This window comes from Propithecus coquereli, unplaced genomic scaffold (genome assembly GCF_000956105.1).
Source record: "Propithecus coquereli isolate 6110/MARCELLA unplaced genomic scaffold, Pcoq_1.0 Scaffold137, whole genome shotgun sequence".
NCBI classification, from domain to species: domain Eukaryota; kingdom Metazoa; phylum Chordata; class Mammalia; order Primates; family Indriidae; genus Propithecus; species Propithecus coquereli.
Genome location: NW_012137969.1, coordinates 229,428 through 250,541, shown reverse-complemented (window position 1 = coordinate 250,541; position 21,114 = coordinate 229,428). Strand labels below are relative to the sequence as shown.

At 53.9% G+C, this 21,114-nt stretch overlaps 2 protein-coding genes across 3 annotated transcripts in view; both read right to left on the bottom strand.

Moving 5' to 3' along the window:
• Positions 1-7,797, bottom strand: part of TFR2 (transferrin receptor 2) — a 13,963-nt gene extending 6,166 nt beyond the window's left edge. Inside the window, exons 1-12 of one of the 2 annotated variants that reach the window (XM_012639004.1) lie at positions 7,742-7,797; positions 7,522-7,622; positions 6,553-6,613; positions 6,034-6,286; positions 5,747-5,933; positions 2,685-2,825; positions 2,499-2,610; positions 2,285-2,407; positions 1,787-1,903; positions 1,563-1,702; positions 1,113-1,276; positions 315-434 (exon numbers count right to left, since the gene is read on the bottom strand). In XM_012639004.1, coding sequence (XP_012494458.1) covers positions 315-434; positions 1,113-1,276; positions 1,563-1,702; positions 1,787-1,903; positions 2,285-2,407; positions 2,499-2,610; positions 2,685-2,825; positions 5,747-5,933; positions 6,034-6,286; positions 6,553-6,585 — 1,390 coding nt within the window. In that variant the 5' untranslated portion in view covers positions 6,586-6,613; positions 7,522-7,622; positions 7,742-7,797. The remainder of the gene's footprint in view (positions 1-314; positions 435-1,112; positions 1,277-1,562; positions 1,703-1,786; positions 1,904-2,284; positions 2,408-2,498; positions 2,611-2,684; positions 2,826-5,746; positions 5,934-6,033; positions 6,287-6,552; positions 6,614-7,521; positions 7,623-7,741) is intronic. The other variant, XM_012639006.1, reaches the window with a different exon arrangement.
• Positions 7,798-8,091: 294 nt separating this feature from the next.
• On the bottom strand, positions 8,092-20,623 carry ACTL6B (actin-like 6B). The gene is made up of 14 exons (XM_012639003.1): positions 20,497-20,623; positions 19,953-20,029; positions 19,586-19,751; positions 19,184-19,284; positions 13,499-13,596; positions 12,776-12,870; positions 12,602-12,708; positions 12,072-12,161; positions 11,860-11,921; positions 11,610-11,724; positions 11,434-11,514; positions 11,226-11,321; positions 10,952-11,038; positions 8,092-8,325 (listed from the first exon to the last, which is right to left on the bottom strand). The coding sequence occupies exons 1-14, from the start codon at positions 20,519-20,521 to the stop codon at positions 8,245-8,247; spliced, it is 1,281 nt and encodes a 426-aa protein (XP_012494457.1). The 5' UTR covers positions 20,522-20,623; the 3' UTR covers positions 8,092-8,244.
• Positions 20,624-21,114: the final 491 nt, after the last annotated feature.

The window sequence follows — 21,114 nt, the reverse complement described above, 5'->3', positions numbered from 1 at the left end:
CCTGGGCAACAGAGCTAGACTCTGTCTCAGGAAAAAAACAACAAAAAAACAATCCCAGCCTGTCTCACCCCGACTCAACTGTAACAGTGATGGAGATGGCTTTGCATGTAGAATCTCCTGCTTAATCTCCGCTCAGAGCCGTGGATTATTATTACTTTCAGTTTTAGATGAGGAAATAGAGGTGCAGTGACTTGCCCGGGGCCCCACAGCTAGGATGTGGAGGAGCCAGGTTTGGAGCGCAGTGACTGCCTCTCTGCCCCAGTCCTGGCTCGGGCCACAGTGCCAGCTCTGCCCGGCGCAGGCCATGACCTTACCGTTGCTCACCATGGAGGAAAAGGTCCGCACCAGCTCCAGCAGTATGGCAGTCCCCACAGCAGACTTGGCTGCCCCTGGGCCCCACGCATCCCTCTGGGCCCCGATGACAACATAGTGATCTGGGGAGGGAATGTTTGCGGCCCACCTTTTACACCGGCAGGCCCGACAGTCTTCCCCTGCACCTGGGAGGGCGACTGCTCCCAGGGCCTCACTCCCACCTCTCAGGCTGAGCCTCCCTGCCCCAGCCCCTCATATCTCAGCAATCCAGCCCTACAACCCCTGCCGTCCCTAGAGAGAGTGCCCCTTCTCCCCTTGTCCCTCCCAGGATGGCCTGCTCCTTCAGCAGGGTGCCTGGGGTCATTCTGGACTTCATTCCCTCTCTGGTCGGTCATGTCCCCACTGGTCACCAGGTCCTGACAGGTTTTCCCGTTTAAATCTCTCTCCAGCCCTTCCCCCACCTGCGACTCTCACCATCAGTGTCCTCACCTGAGCCCCACCACAGGCCTCTCTGCACCTGTCCCTTAGTGCTGATCTGAGGGCTTGTCGGGACCACACTGTTCCCACTGCGCTTTCATGCTCTGCTCTCCAGCTGGGAACTCACTGTGCAACACTGCACATTCCAGCCCTGGACAGGCCGGAACAGGAGGTCTCCTCGCCATCACCCCATCAGTCCCCACTCAGCCTCAAGTTGCCAGCCTCCCTCCTCTGGGCTCCACTCCTGCCCCCTCTCTTGCCACAGTTTGTGAGCAGAGGCTCTCCTCCCACAAGCTGTGAGTGACACTGGGCAGCAAGCATACCTGGCTCTGAGAAGCCCTCGATGCAGCCAAAGATGTTGCTGATGGGGGTAGAGGCCCTGTGGTTGTTGACCCCTAGCTGCAGGCCTGGCCCTGGGCCCAGGCGATAAGGGGAGCCTGGGAGGCGCCCCTGCCATTCCTGGGGGGCTACAGGGCCTTTGAGCTTCCTGGAGCAGAGTAAGGCAGAAAGGGTTGGAAGTGGCAGAGAGGCCCAGGCTACAGAAGAACCCAAAGCACCCTCTGGCTCCAGATCTCTGCCTCTGGACCCTGCCTAGGGGGGAACTGCAGCCAGGGCTGCCCTGTACAGTTGTGCCGGTTGTGTCCTGCTCAAGGATGCCCAGGAACTCTGAACAGTGAGCCCTGGCAAGAGACTGCCTGCCCAGAAGGGTTGCCTTTTTCTAGTTCACCCTCCCTCTGCCTCCTCCTCCGGCCTGGTCCCCACATTCCCCTCACCTCAGCAGGCGGGAGGCAATGTCTGCACTGATGGGCTGGGCTGGGATGCTGGGGAGGCCAGAGGATTCAACTGGAGGGAACTGGGTTTGATTGAAGGAAGGAAAGCCAGGCGTGTAGGGGTCCCCAGTTCCCAGGTGCACCTGTGGGAAAGGGGTGCCCACCGTGAAGCTGTGGCCTGGGCTTGGGCCCCCAGGGAAGGCATTGCTGGCTTCCCCCAGACTCACATGTCCATACACAGCCTGGTGGCTGGACAGGCCTGGCTTGTGTGGGCCTTGAGAAAAGTCTTCTGGGTCGGGGTATATGAGCACTCCTCGGGCTCCAAATTCCTGGGCACTGGCCACCTGGGGGAGGCAGGTGAATACAGGACTCCTTCTCCCAGGAGAAAATGATTTGTAAGGGCAGGAGAAACCAGGAAAAGTGAAATGGCAAGGCTTTCGATCCGACACTGTCCATCTGGCAGAGAGGCTGTGCCACAGCACCACCCTAGGCAGTGCCTTGGCAGCCCTCAACCCCCCCTCACCCGGCCCCCACTGTCCCCCGTGTTTCTGTTCCCTATCCCATCTATTTTCCCCCAACCTCCTGATTTTGTTCCTGGCCAACATTTTCTTACTGTCCAGTTGGTTCTTCCCTTTCTCCTTCTGACAGCCCCCCAAACGCTTCCCATTGGCAGTCCGACCCTCCGGTTCCCCAGCCCGCGCCCTTCCGGCCCCAGGGACCCTCACCTTCTGGGCAAAGCTGGTCACCCCCACGCGCACCAGCAGGAGGCAGCCCGCCGGCTCCACGCCCCTGGCCCGCAGGTCCTGCAGGTCCTCCGGCCGCCCGTAGTGGGCGTACACCAGCTCTCCCTGGGGACGTGAGGGACCGTGAGGTGCATCCCAGGACCCGGGAAAGGACGCGCGCTGCCCCCCATCCTGGGCGCGGGTAGGAGGCGCTCACCGTGGCGTTGCCCGTGGCGCTGTAGGGACAGTAGGCGTCGGGGTCCTCCAGCGGCAGCTGCTCCCCAGCCTTCCCGGCCGCATCGACCCAGTGCAGGGTGTTGGGGTGAGCCCTGCGGAGGGGTGGTGGTGAGCGCGCCCCCCGCCTGCGCCCCCGCCGCACGCCTCCCGCCGCCCACGCACTCACGGGTCGGGGAACTGCAGCCCCACGTAGTGCGTGTCCGCCCACACGTGGTCCAATTTCTGGCGGGAGAGCGCCGCACGGATGTCCTGAGTCAGGGCGGCCATCCCGGCCGAGCCGGCCACCCGCTCCCGGAGGCTGGTTTGCCTGAGTGGGAAGAGGTGGGATTGGGGCCCGGGAGGGGAGAGGTGCTGGGGCTTCTGGGCGTCCAGAGGGGAGGGATGGGGGAAGGGTGCCAGAGACGCGGGGTCGCCCCACGGCAGGGGCGGGGAGGGGCTCCTAAGTTTAGGGAAAAGCTCTCCCTGCCACCGGTCTCTCCCATCACTGCCCGGGCAAAGCCCAGGGTCTCCAGCACCTCCTGGGGCTTAAAATCTTTGCTTCCCACAGCTAGGGGTCCTGTCCACGATCCCTTAGGTTCTTCCTAGCTCAGGCCAAACGCACCCATCCATGTACTTCCCCTTACACACAGGCACGCGCGTACTCTCTCTCTCTCTCTCTCTCTCTCTCTCTCTCTCTCTCTCTCTCTGCTTTGCCCCAGGCTTGAAAACACTTTTCTTCTAAAGGGCCAACTGGGCAGAGGCAGCAGATCCTCCATCTCCCCCAAACCCCACTCAGGCCGCATGGAGACATTTTACACCAAGGTTCCAGGTAAAGTCATGGGATCACTTGTCTCATTGGAGACCTCACCCTGTCTTCTTCCATAGTCACCACCCAACCGGAGGGTTGTCACCTGAATTCTCCCCGTTCTTCCATCTCACGTCTTTCTATGGACTGTTCCTGCATGGCCTCCCTGTCACCCAGGTCCACCTGTGCCCTTTCCATGGCAAGCAAACTCCCCTCCTCAGTCATGGTTACAGAAGACCCCTTCTACGTCTTGCCTTGGCCAAAACCTGGCTCTCCTGGAGAGACCAAGTCTCCTGTGGGACTCTTCAGAGAGGGCAGCTCAGGCTCTCATCCCCTGGACCTGGGAGTGGAGGTGAGCTCCTGGCTCTATTTTTCTAATTTCTGACCATTTCTTTCCTTTCTTTCTTTCTTTTTTTTTTTTTTCACAGTCTCACTCTGTCATCCAGGCTACAGTGCAGTGGCGTCCTCATAGCTCACAGCAACCTCAAATTCCTGGGCAGAAGTGATCCTCCTGCCTCAGCCTCCCGAGTAGCTGGGACTACAGGTGTGTGCCACAAGGCTTGGCTAATTTTTTCTATTCTTAGTAGAGATGGGTCTTGCTGTTGCTCAGGCTGGTGTAGAACTCCTGAGTCAAGTGATCCTTCCTCCTCGGCCTCCCAAAGTGCTAGGATTACAGCATGAGCCACCGTATCCGGCCTCTGATCATTTCTTCTCAGGGTAAACTCTCTTCCTTTGAAGCTCCGTCTACCTGGCTCTCCCGTCCCCTTTCCCTCCTCACTGTTGTTATCATCTAACCAGTCGGTCACTTGTCCACACTCATTGAGCTCCCAGGAGTTCGAGTGTTTGTTTGAAATTGCACCTGACCAGTGGGGATGTAAAATATGGTGATGCACGCTGTGATGTCCTGCGCAGCAACAGGAACAATCAACTAGATGTACACACCACAATATAGATAGATCTTTAACACACTAGGCTAAGTTTTAAAAAATTATCTAAATTAAAAACACACACTAAAGATAGCTATAGCTGGCCAGGCGCTGTCAGAGCTCACTGCAGCCTCGAACTCCTGGGCTTAAGTGACCCTCCTGCCTCAGCCTGGCAAGTAGCTGGGACTACAGGCGCATGCCACTGCACCTGGCCCAATCCCCAAGTCTGTCAGTTCCTCCCTGGCTTTTCTTCCCTCCCCATGCACCTAGAACTAGGCTTCAGTTCAATACTGTCTCCCCCGACTGGTTCCCTCTTGCCTTCCTGCCCCGCGATGGCACCCACAGTGCTGCACCCCACCCTTAGACCTATCAAACCATCCACCTGCTCAGCCTGTACCCAGACAATCAAGTGCTGATCAAGAAAATAAAAATTCCCTGAACATTGTTGATTCCACAGATTTCAGGTCTTTTTAGCAGACCCAGCAGTGTATCAAAAGAGTAATAGTACACCTTGATCAAGTTTAGCTTTGAGCTCATGAAGATAAGGAGATCTATTCATACAAATTGCTATGTAAACATTAAAGACCATTTCAGTACATTCTGGAAAAATATTTGAAAAAAATCTCTATCTGTTCTTCCTTTCCTGATCATTAAAAAAAAAAAAAAACCTCACCGAGCTAGGAATAAATAGAAAGAAACTTCCTTAATTCAACCTTTAAAAAGCTGTCTGGAGTCTGCAGCAAAGTTCATACTCAATGACAAAGTATTATAAAAAACATTCCTATTAAAGTCAGGAAATAGGCAAGGATATCTACTGTCACTGTTACCTAAATTCATGTCCTCTCAAATGCAGAAAGAAATGAAAAAAACATAAAAGGTACAAGCATTGGAAAAGAGAATGTGCATCTTGTACTATCTGCAATTTAGCTGATTATCTACTTCGAAAACCCAGGAGATACTGAAAAACTACTCCTGGCCCGAAAGAGGGCTATGGGCGGACCTATCTTCTGGACCTGTCTGGGCAGCTTCTCTCCAGTAGGGGAAGGTGACCGCAGCAGGATGAAGGACACAGGCCAGCGTGTGTCTGGCATCCACCGTGATGTAGATGGGGGGCTGTGCCCACAAATGCATGTGCTTGCTTGTTTTTACAATTCCCTAGATGCCCCTTCCCAGAACCCCCCAGAGCTCCCTGCTGCCACAAATCTAAATCCAGGGTACAGCATTCAAAACTTCTTTGGGTCTGTCCTGCGTCATGTTGGCTGCTGGACCCCTCTGTTCTTAGTCAGCTCCCTCATCTCCCAAATACGCCACCCCCAGAGCCTGAGCCCCCTGGAATCTAGGTTCCAGATGCCTGCCGTCCTTCCCAGGACCCCTGAACAGGGAAGACAGGGAGGCAAGTGGAAGGAGTCAAGAGGGGGACCCAGACACCAGCAACTTGGGCGAGGAGGAAGGGAGGCCCCGTCTGGGCAGATGAGGGGAGAGCACTTGGGGCTGGGAAGGGCGCAGGCTGATCCCTACCTGATGGCGTCCTCCAGGCGCCCCTCCCCCAGGAGCCGCAGGAACATGGCCTGGAGGTCGCTCCAGTACAACGTGCCCTGTTGGGAGCCTGGGGCCGGCTCATAGTTGACATCCTCGCTGACCACCAATAAGGAGTCCCCACATGCCTGGCAGGACCCTCGGAAGGCCACGTATCCCAGAAGGAAGGCTGGTGGGTGGCAAGATGGGGCTGTCCTTGTGCGGTCCTCTGAGCCCCAGAAATCTCCCCCCAGCCCAAGCCCTTCACTGCGGGGCAGGGGATGACTCACCCCCAGTGAAGATCAGTAGGGCCGTCAGGACCAGGTAGGGAGCAGCCCTTCGTCCTGCTGCTGCCCAGGGTATGAGGTTTTGCCGCCCAGGTCTAGAGCCTAGGGGCTCAGGGCCCCTCAGCTCCATGGGGCAGAAGTGGGCCAGCGGCTCGGCCCCCTCCTCCCCGTCTTCCTCTTCCTCCTCCAGGCGCCCCTGCTGGGGGCCTTCCACACGCTTATAGATATTCTGAGAGGGTCGTGGGGACAGCTGTTGCTATAGAGGGCAGGGTGGGCATGAGATTGGGGGAAGGGGCCTGGAGGATGGGGAGGAATCTGGCAATAATGGGGCAGTGACTTTGGGGTGCCACATGAGCACAGGGTGGGGTGGGGAGGGGCTGAGAGGCAGCTAGAAGGGAGGGACAGAGGCGAGGAGAGGGGAGGCCAGGAAACTGGCCAGGAGGAGCGAGCCTGAGGGTCTTGGGAGGGGCTGAGGGACCTGGAGAGAAGGCCTAAGGTGTCCCCCAACCCCACCAGTCTTACCGCTCTCTGGAGTAGACCCCAAAGCCGATCCATGGTCGTGCCCCTTCCTGAACCCTGCGGGCTGTCCCCCCCACCCCCCAGTGATAAACCGTTTGTGGGAACCCCAGGAGGGCCCCTTATCAGTCCTGGCAGGCAGCCTGAGCCCAAGCTGCTCCCCCCCAAGGGTGGGGGCACAGGCCTGGCCTCAGTCCAGCCTTCCAGACGTGGCCCCCCAGCCCAGGCCAGAGCACAAGGGGCTGTGCCCTCCCCTGCCAATCCCTCCACAGCCTCACTCCTGCCCCCTCTCTGCAAAACAATCAATTTTTTGACCTTGAGGCAGACTTTGTCCTCTAGTTCCCGTCAGGGGTGGGGGAGGGGGCCCGTTGGTGGGGGAGGGTGGAGATATGGATGCCCCCTCCCCTATCCTGCTTCCACTCCTCCCTGTGTCCTTGGGGACCCTTCCTAAGCCCCCCACACTTGGGGGTTCACTATGGACATCTGCCCCTCATCTGGCTGCAGGTCCCAGTACCCAGGCCCTGTAACACATTGGCTGTCCTCCCTGCCCTGACGCCTGCCCCAGTGGGATCCTAAGCTGGAGGCGCCACAGTGGTGTGACTTGGGGGTTTAGTCTGGCCATGTGGATGTCTGTCTCTGGAATCAGGCAGAAAGGCAGGTCTCAGACCCTCAATGGCTGCTTGGGAGGGACGGTCATGGGTGGGAACACATGGCCAGGCAGGACCAGTGAGTGTCCAGGATGGGGGTCCTGGGGTCAGAGATCTGTGGGTCAGGGTCAGAGTGGAGGAGGTGGAAAGAGTCCTGCTCAAGGCGTGGGTCCTCCCTGAACACCAGCACCTCTTTGGTCACCAAAGGACTTGGATCACATGGGTTTCTACCTCTTTTGGGGCTGGGACCCTCTGAGGGTCTAATGAAAAGCCAGGTAACCTCACCCCAGAAATACATCACAGGCGCAAACCGCTAAGTTTTACCTACAATTTCAGCCAAGGGGCACAGGACCCCAAGCCCCACCAAGGATCCCAGGACGAATTCTGAATAGGAGGACTCAGGGGGTCTCCGCTGGAAAACCTCGGCTCCTACCCAGGACCAGAAAGAAGGTCTGAGATGCTGGGGCACACCAGTGCCCCAGTCCCTGCCCCATGCCTGTCACCGCCAAGAGCCCCGGGGAGGAAGGCACAGCGCAGCCCGGGCTCACCTGAGCTGCAGGTCCTAGGGAGCTCAGGCACTGCTCCTCTGAGACGGGAGGCTGGTGTGCAGGCCCCGCCCACCCCACGTTCCCTCCATGCCCCGTCCATATCGGGCTTGGCCCCGCCCATCCCAGGTCCAGCCCACCGCGTTACCCTCCCTCCCGCAGCCCTTCCCGCCCCAGCTCGGCTCTCTGTCAGGTCCTCACTGCGTGGTCACCCCTGGGTCGCGGCCGCTCCGGAAGCTGAAGAGTCCGTGGCTCCTGGGGCTGTGCCCTGTAGTGCATTGCGGGATCAGCGTGAGTGTAGGCGTGGCCCTCCCCTTGCCTCCCTCCCCTGCGCCCAGTCCACGACGCCAAACTTTTTTTTTTCTTAAAACATTTTTACTTCTTTTAATCCAGAAACATCACAGTTTAAGAAGACGAGAGAGAAAGAGGAGGGGGCTATGTAGACAAGGGGGTTAGGGGGGTTCGATCTGCGCCTGTGGAGGCCCGGTGTGTGGGGAGGGGGCGCCTCAGGGGCACTTCCGCTCCACGCACTGCTTCCCGCCCTCCTCGTATTCCTGCTTGGAGATCCACATCTGCTGGAAAGTGCCCTGGGTGGAGGGGCGACATCGGCCGTCAGGGCGGCCCCCTCCGGAGCCCCTGACTGGCTTCTGCCGTCCCTTGGGCCCACGTCCCTCCGCAGCCCCACCCCGCCCCGCCGCCGCCTCCCCCCCGCCCCCTGCGTCCAGCTGTCTCCTCTTTCGTGTGCGGAGGGAGAATACTCCCTTGGTGTCATTCAATCAAAAATTCATTCATTCAACCAGTGTTTATTGAGCACCCATCTGCCCTGAGCCCAGCGTTGCTCCTGAGCTGGGTGGCGGCTCTTAGAGCCCCCAGCCAGCCAACCAGCACCCAGCACCCAACATCCCTACACACATTCCTCCCCTACAGGTGTCATCACGGCTTACAAACACGTCACATCTCCCCCATCCCTAAGAAAACTCTTTCCTCCACCCTCATCATTCTGACACTCTGGCACCTGACTCCTACACACCCCTGTTAAAACTTGCCCGTTGAGGGTTCCTGTCCTGGGCAGCTCGGACTGTCCCTTCTCTTTGATGGTTGTTCTGCCTCTGCTTGAAGGGTAGTGTCTGTCTGTCCCTGGCTTTCGTCCCTGTCTCTCTTCTCCGCTCAGAGAACAGTCTCCCTGGGCCATCCCATCCTCCTCCCTTCCCCCATCTCTTGTTCCAGAACTACATACCCAACTGTCTCTTGGACACCTCCCCCTGAGTGTCCCAGGACCTCTGATCAACATGTCAACAACTGAGTTCACCATCTTCCGCCAAGCCTCACCCAAACCTGCTTCTTCCTTGCTCTTCCTTGCCCTGTACACCTGTGCTGTTCAATGCAAGGGCCACTAGCCTCCTGTGGCACTTAAAATGTCCTTGGCCCACATTGAGATGTGCTCTAAGTGGAAAATATACACCAGATTCGGATGACTAAGTACAGAAAAACAAATGCAAAATAGCTCACTAATAATTTCTTTATATTGATCATACAGTGAAATGGTAAATTTTTAGATATATCAGATTAAACAAAATATATTCTTTTTCTTTTTTTTTTGGAGTTGGGGTCTTATTTTGTTGCCCAGGCTAGAGTGCAGTGGTGTCATCATAGCTCATTACAACCACAAACTCCTGGGCTCAAGCAATCCTCCTGCCTCAGCCTGCCGAGTAGCTGGGACTACAGGCGTCGGCCACCACGCTCACTCAGCTAAATTTTTTAACATTTTTTGTGCAGACAGGGTCTTGGTATGTTGCCCAGGCTGATCTCCAACTCCTGGGCTCAAGCAATCCTCCTGCCTCAGCCTCCCAAAATACTAGGATTACAGGTGTGAGCCACCATGCCCAGCCATAAAATATATTCTTAAAACTTAATTTTGCCCGTTTCTTGGTACTCTTTTTATTTTATCATTTGTACTCTTTTAAATATGGCCACTAGAAATTTAAAATTACATATGTGGCTCACATTATGTTCCTGTTGGACAGCAGCCCTAGGCCCTGCTGTAGCTGGCATCCCAGGCCTCATCTTTGACTCTGTCTGTCCTTACCTCTTGTTTGTGGTGTCCACATTCTGCCAGCCACCTGCTGAGAGCCACTCCTCTGCCCTACACCAGTAGGAGTGGAGACCACAGTAGCCTCTCCCTGCCTTCTGTCTGGCCCCCTTCGATCCACTCTCCACTCTGCAGCCCAAGTGGGCTCCCTGAAAGCCAGATCCACCTGTACCTGCCCTTTGCCCTTGGGCCTGCCTGGCTCTCCCCACCCCCTGACCTCCCTCTTTTCCTCTCTGCCTCGTGAGCCCTCACTCTTCCAGTCTCAGCTTCAATGCTCCTTGAAGGCCGTTCAAGACCCCTCCATCAAGCCCTCTCTTGAAGGAACACCCCCACACTTTGTGGTGACTTCCTGTTTAATTGTCTCAGCTCTAGATTATCCCTGCTCACACTGGGGGGACTGGGTCAGGCTCGTCCACCTGTCTGCTTCAAGCACAGAGGAAGCCCAAAATAAGTTAGCCCCGAGCTAACTTCAGGGTGTCAGCCTCCACCTTTCTGACTCTTGTTTCTGTCTCCTTGGGCAGCTCCCCTTCTAGTGGATGTCCTGCTTGTCTGTCGAGACCCCACTGTTCCCCTCTGTGTGGCTGGCACCCTCTAGATGCCGTTTGCACTCAGCTCCCAGCTCAACATCTTGCCTCTGCCCCAGCAGCAGGTCCAGACTGAACTCGCCTGCCTTCATTTCTAGTTGCCCCTTGCTTTTTAGCCCGTCCCCACTGCCACCCACACTATGACTCCAGGACAACAGAAAGAGCCTCCTTGCAAGGTTCCTGTGACCCCAGCTCATATCCTGATCCCAAAGACTGACAATCCTTCCAATCATGCCTGTGATCATCACATTACTCCCTTGCCCCAAACCCACAGGGTCTCCCCTCTGCCGACTGAGCTCGGAGGGCAGCTCACCACAACCTCACCCCAACCAATCTCTCCAGCTTCCTGTCCCTGTGCCCCCCGCCTTGTGTCCTGACGGAGCATTCACCCTTCTGGGCACACACACGGACTGCCTTTTCTCCAAAATAAATGTTTGTTGAATGAATGTATGAACAAATGAAGAGGCAGGCAAGGTGGTGGGGGCTGTCTGGGGCTTCCCTGCCCCACATTAAGCACTAGACCAGGTCCCTCCCTCTCACCAGTGAGGCCAAGATGGAGCCCCCGATCCAGGGGCTGAACTTGCGCTCCATGGTGCTGTTGCTGGCGATGAGCTTCAGACGCATGCTCTGTGGGTGAAAAGGGGTTGGGGGAAGCAGACACCCAGGTCCCGGGGAGGGACAGGGCCTGGGGGACCAGGGGAAGGCTGGGAAGCCACAGGGGCAGGGGGCCTGCTCGGGGCAAGGACACTCCATGTGTGGGAAGGAGGAAGGTCTTAGACTGGAGTCCAGGGCCCAGGTCAGGCTGGGCTCCTACCGGTGGAGTCTTCTGCGAAAGCTCTCGATTGAGCCTGTCAGTGAAGCCCTGCAGCAGTGTGTTCCCGCCAGTGACAATGACACTGCCATAGAGGCCCTGAGAGCAGGGAGGAGTGAGCCTGCAGGAACAGCCCCCCCACCCCCACCCCACCCTCCTGTCTCCCCACTACTCCTGGGCCCCACTGCCCAGCCTCAGGCTCGGGCCTCACCGGGCGAATGTCGATGTCACACATGCCGATGCTGGTGGTCACCACGTGGCCCACGCCTAACATGGTGTTCCCTGACAGGCCCTGTTGAGAAAGGTGACTAGGGCTTTGGGCCTCCACTCTCCAGGATCCAGGGACCCCAGCCAACACCCACCCCAGTGCCCGCCACCCAGCCAAACCTTGACATTGGAGGGATCAAACAGGCCCTCGGGGATGCGGAGCCGCTCGGCGCCGTAGTCTGTGTTGTAGCCATTGGGCATCTCATAATGCACTGTGGGCATCTGCGCGGCCACCCTGCCCATGGGAGAGCAAGACTTTGCCTGGGGCGCTTGAGAAGGACCAGGGAGGGCGGGCAGTGCCAGAGGTCGCCCTGAGCCCCAGTTCTGCCCTCTTCCCCGCCCTCCAACCCCTACCCCCCAACCCACTCACTGCTCATCGTAGGGGGAGTCTGAGACCTGCAGCACCGAGGCCTGGAAGTCCTGGATCACCTCCTGAGAACCCAGGGAGGGGTGAGGGCCTGGATTCCTCCTGAGTACCCCCAACCACGCCCCACCAGCAAGGCCTCTGTCCCACCCCCTGTTCATGGCAATGGACTAGAAGCTGGGGAGGGGGGCTTCGGGAGACCCTCGCTAGCGCCTCACATTGCACATGTAGTTGTGCCAGGACTTGGAGACCTGGGGTAGCTTCTCCTTCTTCTTCCAGTTTGGGGGGGCTCCCTCCCGTACAGGCTCCTGTGGGGGCACAGCCTGTGAGCACCTTTCCCCAGCCACTTGTTAAGTGCAAGTGTCACTTAACGCTCACAGCAGCCCTGTCTGCTCTAGTTCCACTTTATAGGAGAGAAAACTGAAGCTCAGGGAGCTTTCACATCCTGCTGCTGGTCACACAGCTCTTACATGGCAGGGGCAGAACTTGAACCTGGGTCTATTGGACCCCAGAACCCACCAAACTGGCCCTCACACATGCTGCTGCCAGCTGGTTGCATGACCTTGACCATGTCCCTTAGTCTGTCTGGATCTCTGATGCCTCGATTGTAAAATGAGGAACCAGACCCAAGGTCCTCTGGGGGCCCTGCTGCTCTCTGCTGTGATATCTTGTGGGCCAGTGAGCCAGCGGCCACAGGGCGAGTGCCCAGGACCGTATGGTGGCAGCTCAGGCTCCCCAGAGGCCCCACCTTCGCTGCGATCATATAAGGTGGGATGATGTCAATGGCCATTTCCTGGAAGAGCTCCCGGCACTGCATGGAGATGAAGTCTCCTGCCAGGGGTGACTTGACGATGCCTGGAAGGGGAAGCATTGTCAGGACCTGGTCCTCCTGAGGCACCCCCGACCCCTGCCAAGGCCCCACCTTGCTGCAGGACGTAGCCGTCATGCACTGGAATCGCTGTGGTGTGGGTGGCCCCACTGTCCAGCACGAGGCCCGTGGAGCGCCCATTTGCAAAGCTGGCGTGGGATGGGTAGGTCAAAGAGACAGCAGCAGTAAGCAAGGGGCTGGGACCAGGTCTGGCCTGGTCACTCTCTGCTCCACCAGGGTCCAGCCCATGCCCAGTCTGTAAATTCTTGTGGTTTGTGACCCGTCTCCTGGAGAAAGGCTCTGAGATTCCAGTACCTTCTTCCCTAAGTTACAACTTCTATTCCTTCTGAACCCCTGGTGTCTCTTTGGTTTTGTGTCCTTGGACTCCCTGAAATTAGGGTCCATATTGCCCCAGGGCCTAGCACAGGGTTCAATGCAAGGCAGATCCTGAAAAAAGTCAATGCTGATTGGCTGCTTGGGAAGGAACTGCCTCAGTGTCCTACACTCGTCCTTCCTCTATCCTGCCCCAGCCCCTGCTGTCTCCTTGGTCACCTCATTCTGCTTGGCTTGATCTAAGAAAAGGGACAGGGTTGGGTTGTTGGTCTGGTCCCCAGGGTCTGAAGTGCTCAGCCTGGGCCTTCTGCACAAATGGGGCTGAGGGAGGCATCTGCCCATCGGGACACTGATCTCCAGAGAACCAGGCCTAGTTCCTAGCTCAGCATGTGGCACCCCACCCTGGCCCTCCACCCAGGCAGAGCAGCTCGGCCCAGAGGATACGCCGTGAGCACAGCCGTCTTGCATAAGAAGAAGGCAGGAATGTTGTACTGCTCGAACATCAGCTCTGTCAGCTTCTCCCGCTTGGCCCGCGTGTTCCACTGGGAAGAAAGTGAGGGACAGGAGGATTCAGGATGGGAGAGGCAAAGACCCATGAGCGCGCACACACACACACACACACACACACTCACACATACAGATGCACTCACACTCACATACACACACGTTCACTCATACACATACACTCACAGATGCACATATACTCACACTCACCCACACTCATACACAAACACACACACGCATGCGCACTCACACACACATATATATACATTCACACACACGCACAAGCACATATATACATGTAACTTGAACTGGGGGCCACAGGTCAAGCCCCTTGACCTACATAGTCCTTTTTTTTTTTCTTTTTTTGAGACAATGTCTTACTCTGTTGGCCCGGTAGAGTGCAGTGGTGTGATCACAACTCACTGCAACCTCAAACTCCTGGGCTCAAGTGATCCTCCTGCCTCAGCCTCCCGAGTAGCTGGGACTACAAGTATATACCATCACATCCTACTAATTTTTCTATTTTTTTATAGAGACAGGGTCTTGCTCTCGCTCAGGCTGGTCTCAAACTCCTGACCTCAAGCAATCCCCCCTCCTAAAGTGCTAGGATTACAGGCATGAGCCACCATGCCCAGCCCCCACATAGACCTTTAGAATATGAGAAGTATAAAGAATTTTGAAGATCACAGCCCAAACCAAGCTGAAGGAAACAAAACTCAGAGAGGAAGAATGACTTGCCCAAGACCACACAGAAAGCTCTTGACAGAGCTGGGTCTAGAGTCACAGTCCCTTGACACCTGGCTCAGGGTTCCTTGTACAGGACACACTTCAGGCTCCCCCACCCCTGTCCCCAATACACCCCACTTCCCCATTCTAATCATCTCAGAGGCAAGACGGCTGGGGAAGAGGATTTCTGGGTAGTAATGGTGGATTGAGTACAAACATCTAATGTTATTCCCCCCCAAGATCTCCGCAAAACTATAATAAATGGATGATTTTAAAAGACATAAACCCATAAAAGACAACAAGCACATGAAAAGATGCTCAACATTGTTAGCCATCAGGGAGATGCAAATCCAAGCATGATAAGATACTGCTTCACACTTACTGGAGTGACGATAATAAAAAACAAAAACAGAATAGAAAATAACATGTTGGCAAGGATGTGCAGGAATTGGAACTCTCACACGTTGCTGGTGAGAATGAAAAATAGTTTAGCCATTGTGGAAAACAGTTGATAATTCCTCAGAAAAGTAAACATAGAATTATTGTATGATCCCAGCAATCCCACTCCTAGTTATATACCCAAAATAATTGAAAACAGGTACTCAAACAAATCTTTGTAGACAAATGTTCATAACAGCACTATCTACAATAGCCAAAAGGTAGACATAATCCGAATGTCCACCAGTGGATGAATGGATAACTAGTGATGATGGTTGCACAACATTGTGAAAGTTTTTTGTTTGTTTTTGTTTTTGTTTTAAGAGACAGGGTCTCACTCTGTCACCCAGGCTGCAGTGCAGTGGTGCAATCATAGGTCGCTGTAACCTTGAAACTCTAGGCTCAAACAATCTTCCTGCCTCAGCCTCCTGAGTAGCTAGGACTGCAGGTGTGCACCATCATGCCTGGCTAATTTTTTAAAAAAATTTTTGTAGAGACACGGTCTCACTATGTTGCCCAGGCTGGTCTTGAACTCCTGGCCTCAGTCAACCCTCCTGCCTCAGACTCTCAAAGTGCTAGGATTATAGGTGTGAGCCATTGCACCCAGCCTGCGTTGTGAATGTATTAAATGCCACTTTCCAACACAAAGAAATGATAAATATTTGAGGTGATGGATATGATAATCACACTGATTGGATCATCATACATTATATACATGTATCAAAATATCACACTATACCCCATAAATATGTACAATTATTATGTCGATTAAATATAATGAAAGTTTAAAAGTCACTGAATTGTTAACTTTAAAAAGGTTAATTTTATGTTAATGCATTTTATTTTTATTTTTATTTTATTTTATTTTATTTTATTTTATTTTATTTATTTATTTATTTATTTATTTATTTATTTGAAACAGAGTCTCACTCTGTTGCCCTGGCTAGAGTGAGTGCCGTGGCGTCATCCTAGCTAACAGCAACCTCAAACTCCTGGGCTCAAGTGATCCTTCTGCCTCAGCCTTCCGAGTAGCTGGGACTACAGGCATGTGCCACCATGCCCGGCTAATTTTTTCTATATATTTTTAGTTTTCCAGATAATTTGTTTCTATTTTTAGTAGAGACGGGGTCTTGCTCTTGCTCAGGCTGGTTTCGAACTCCTGAGCTCAAACAATCTGCCCACCTTGGCCTCCCAGATTGCTAGGATTACAGGCCTGAGCCACCGCGCCCGGCCTGTTAATGCATTTTATTTCAAGGAAAGAAAGATAGATAAATCTTCAGGTTGGGAGCAATAAGGTGAAAACAGCAACAAAATTTTGAAGGCTGAAAAGCAGACAGGTGAGTGGTAACTGACTTAACAGATTCAAGAATGCTGACTCCTAAGCCAGGAGCAGAAAAAGCCAGGAACAACCTGTGTTTAACCGCAGAACTCTGAAAGTGCTTAGGAATTGGCAGTTTCTGGTACTTCTGGAAGTGGTGGTGAAAGGAAAGCTAAAATAAAATTGTTTAAAACTGTACAAGTAACAGATTCCTAAGCTCTCTTCTCAACTCTATGTCACTGGGCTATTACCCCAGTTTCAGAAGACTGGAAGTTTAGTCTCTGTAAAGAAAAAACTGAGAATCTCTAAACTGGTAGGACACTTTATAGAGTTTGGAGTGAGGGCTTTATACTTAAAACAGGGGAATTAAGTGATGCCATACATATTGAATGTTCAGAATACCAGCTCCATTCCATCACTTGGCTCCAAGAAAGGGGGCAGCGAGGCCTGTCTTCAGGGTGGAAGTCTGTGGGGTCCCATCAAAAATATGACGATGGCTGAGCACAGTGGCTCACACCTATAATCCCAGATATTCAGGAGGCTGAGGCAGGAGGATCACTTGAGGCCAGGATTTCGAGACTAGCCTGAGCAACACAGCAAGACCCGTCTTTAAATAAATACATAAATAAAAATTAGTCAGGCATGGTGGTACAAGCCTGTAGACCCAGCTACTCGGGAGGATGAGCAGGGAGGATCACTTGAGCCCAGGAATTCAAGGCTGCAGTGAGCTATTATCAGGCCACTGCACTCCATCCAGCCTAGGTGACACAGTGGACCCTGTCTCTAAAACAAACAAACAAAAAACCCTAAAGAACCCAATATCAGAGGCCAAAAAGCAACCTAGTCAGATCATTGTATAGCAAAGATCACAGTCAACAACCCCCATACCTGACACACACAGAGCTTCTAATCAGCTTTTTAGTCCTCTACCCTTAAACATAAGCAGACAACCAAACATTTGCAGAAATCTGGGAAAAGCCTGCAAAATGAGATAGAGACTCCTCAAAAATAGGAGGAAAGGCCAGGCGCGGTGGCTCATGCCTGTAATCCTAGCATTCTGGGAGGCCGAGGCGGGCAGATTGTTTGAGCTCAGGAGTTCGAAACCAGCCTGGGCAAGAGCGAGACCCCGTCTCTACTAAAAATAGAAACAAATTATCTGGAAAACTAAAAATATATAGAAAAAATTAGCCGGGCATGGTGGCGCATGCCTGTAGTCCCAGCTGCTGGGGAGGCTGAGGCAGGAGGATCGCTTGAACCCAGGAGTTTGAGGTTGCTGTGAGCTAAGATGACACCACGGCACTCTAGCCCGGGCAACACAGTGAGACTCTGTCTCAAAAAAAAAAAAAAAAAAGGAGGAAAAAGGCAACTTGGGAGAACAGAGATTATTATGCAGGAGGATGAAAACTTCCAAAAGCAAAAAACAAAACTAGTAATAGTCTCAGTAAGATTAAAGATGATACTGCACCCCTGAAACAAGAATAGGATACTCAAAAAGGAACATTCATGGGGACAAAAAAAAAAAGAGCTCTTGGAAATTAAAAATACAGAATTGTAAATGAAAAACTCAATAGAAGATACTGAGTTAGAATATAAAGTTGAGGAAATATTTTGGAAACTAAAGGGAAGAGGTAAAGAGATGGAAAACATAAAAGAAAAGAAAATTAAGGGACGAGTTCAGAGGGGCACAAAATCCAAACAACAAGAAATCCCAAAAGAGAGAACGGAGAAAATTGAGGGAAGTAAATAATAAAATAAATAATTAAAATTTTTTCACTGAATTGATTTCCAGATTGAAGGGACATACTAAGTGCCTAGAGTATGAAAACAAGCCAATATCAACATGTATCATTGTGAATTTTTAGAACACTGAGGATGAAGTGAAAACTCTATAAACATTCAGAAAGAAAAAAAATTATACCAGAGGATCAGGAATCAGAAACTTTTGGCTTCTGAAGGGCAATTGGAAAATGGACAAATGCTGGAAAAAGGACAGTGGAGAAATGCCTTCAAGATAGTGAAGAAAAATGATTTCTAACCTGGAGTGTGATACCTAGCTAAGCTATCAATCCAAGGTCAGACATGCAGGGTCTCCAAAAAAATTTACTTTCCCTGACCTTTCTAAGGCAGTTACTGGAGGGTCTGCTCCATGAAAACAAAAGAGTAAATCAAGAAAAGGAGTCAAGTACTGGAAACAGGACCTCTGACACAGGAGAGGGGCAAAGGGATTCCCCAAGATGATGGTGAAGGGAAATGTTAGAATTTCCTAGTGTAGAAGACTGCTAGTGCAAAATGGAACAGGTGGGTCAGCTCCTGGAGAAATTTCTTCAAGAAGATGAAATTGATAAGCTATCTAATGTAATTAATGTCTTGAGCAAAGAGATAAATCACTGATGAATAATGTAGGGTCACATTACAACATAGATAGAAAACTAAGCAAAACAAAAAACCAAGACAATTTTCAGCTTTTGGGAAAAGAAAAAGTTACACAGGAAATGAAAAGCAATCATAGTCTATTGTCAGCCTCAGCCCTGATTAGCATACATAGTAATAAGAGTGTAAATGCTGAATATTGATCTTTTTAAAAGTCTAAAATACAATTGTACTTAAGGACAGGGGATGAGAAATATGTAGTATAGGCTGGGAGAGAAAAGAGACGTAAATGCTCATTTCTATAGTGGGAAATTTATAGATAATGCCTAGAACCAAAAAATCCACAAGCAGCAATGTAAGTGTGATATTTAGAGATATGGAAGGAAACACCCCAAAAATTAGCTAACAGGAAAAAAAGCAGATGCTTTTGGAGGGAAACAGAAGGAGCAGGGTGAGAACTGCAGTTTTTTTTCTTAACATCCTTTATAAAGCAAATTGATTCCTTATATGTATATATAATGTTGAAAAAAGGTTAAAAGATAACAAAGGACTCTGGGAGAGGGAAGGACAGCAGAGTGGGTAGAGCAGGAAGAGAGAGGGAGAGATGGAGACTAAGCCACGGAGGAAGGAAAGTGGTTGAAGAGGATGGGATGGGAAGGAAAGTCTGAAAGGGGAGGTGAAGTGAGTGACAGCAGTGGCTTGAGGTGAGAGGTGAATGGTGGAAAGGAGGTGGCGGGTGGCAGGCTGGAGATGGGGCTGGACGAGGAACTTACCGGGGCCTCCGACATGAGCACTGGGTGCAGGTTTGGCTCAGACTTGACATGTTTGCTGTAGGTGTGATCCAGGATGGCTCGGAAGCACTCCCAGTCCTCGACTGGGGCCAGAAGACCAGCGTGGAGAGATGCAGGTGGGGCAGGCAGGGGTCAGAGACAGGAAGGAAAGAAGGGAGGCCAAGTCCAAGGGAGGGTGAGCCCAGCTCCAGCGGGGAGGCTCCCGTCCCAGGAATCTGGTGGGCCCCTGGATTGGGAACCAGGCAGCTGTGGGAAGCAGTGAGGAGGTCCCTGGGACTTGGGCAGCTGCAAGGAAGACTCCATGGGTGTGGGGGTGCTGTGCCCCGGGTCGTGGGGGGTGGGCTCGCAGTCTGTGTCAGGAGGTGGTGGGCGGGGGCCCCTTACTCATGCCATTCTTGAGGGGCGACATGACCTCCGCTCCATCCCGAGGCACATGCAGGGCATTGGTGTCGATGTGGAAGATCTTCCCTTTCTTCTCTTTCTCCCCCTCCAGTTCCAGCCCGCCCCCCTCCTCCGCGGCCAGCAGCCCCACCGTGGTGGGGAAGTCAGCCTGGGGGGAGGATGGGCGGGAGAGGGATCACCCTCTTACTCCAGTTCAGCCCATGGCAAGCCCTCAGCCCACCCCTGGGTTTATTCCCACATTCTTGCTCAGCAGAGCTTCTGAGCTGGACTATGAGAGCCCTGGGTCACTGGAAAGCCTGGAGGGGAGTCCGGAGCCCCTAGGATTTGGGGAGGGGGCTGGAAGGCTCACCTTGGGGCAGTCCTCCCCAGCGTACCCAGCGCGGACTGAGAAGGAGCCAATGTCAAAGACCAGCGCCCCCACCTCATCTGTGCGGGGAGACAGGTGTGTGAGGGGACTTCCCCCAAACTCTCTCCCCCTGGGTAGCTCCGAGAGGAGATCGGGGCAGAGCCACAGTCTCGCCACCTTCAAAACCGGTCCAGGGCAGGTGGGAGCTGGGCCTGGAGTCCGGGGTCCTGGGAGTGGGGGGTCAAGCTGCCAGAGTCTCTTCTTGCCCAGTGGCCTTATTCAGGCCACTCTCCTGGCCGGGAAGGAAGGGGCCAGGGGCCGGGCAGAGGTGGGTTGAATTGTGGAGAGGTTGGGCCCGATGCGCTCGAGGCGTCCGGGGAGGACAGGAAGTACCGGTGGCGCGGAACCCAAGCCTCAGACTGGACACGCTCGAGCGCCGAGCTGACAGGCCCCGGGGTGCCCAGAGCTTGGATCGCGCGGGTTCGGGGCGCAGGGCCGCGGCGAGGCCGCTCCAGGATGGGGAGCCCGAAGCCCGAGGCTCGCTCACCTCCGCCGTAGACGCCCCCGCTCATAGTGCCCTCTCTGCGCGGCTCGCGGCCCGTGGGCGGCGGCGGGATCAGCACCGAGGCGGCCGGACAGCTCCCGGGATCCCGGGCGGGGTGGGGCGCGCGGCGGCCAATCGGGAGGCCGGATCCCCCGCTCCCAACGGCGCCGCCGATTGGCTGCGCGGCGAGACAATAACCCTGCCGGGGTCCGCAGCTTTAAAGGGGCAGCCGCCTCCGAGTTCGGCAGCAGGGGAGGAGATAGGCGGAAGAAGATGGCAAGGACATGAAGACCGGCTCTAAGGAGTAGGCAGCAGGAAAGAGATGGAGACCTTGTCCATCCGGGGACTGGGATCCGCAGGATGACTGATGGGGCCCTCACTCCCTTACTTTTTAAAATGGGGTCGGGGAGAGAGCGCCACAGTCTGGAAGGGTCGTCCATCCTCAGGCTCTGAGCAAGGGTCTGCCACCCCCAGGCCTGAATAAAATCACCCGGAGAGGGAGGGAAGGGAAGACGGAGAGACGGGGGTGCCGGAGGGGCTGTGTCTCCATCTCTCCCTGGTTTTTTTCCTCCTTTGCCTTTCTGATGACCCCTCTTTCCTTCGCCCACCACCTGGTGCCTG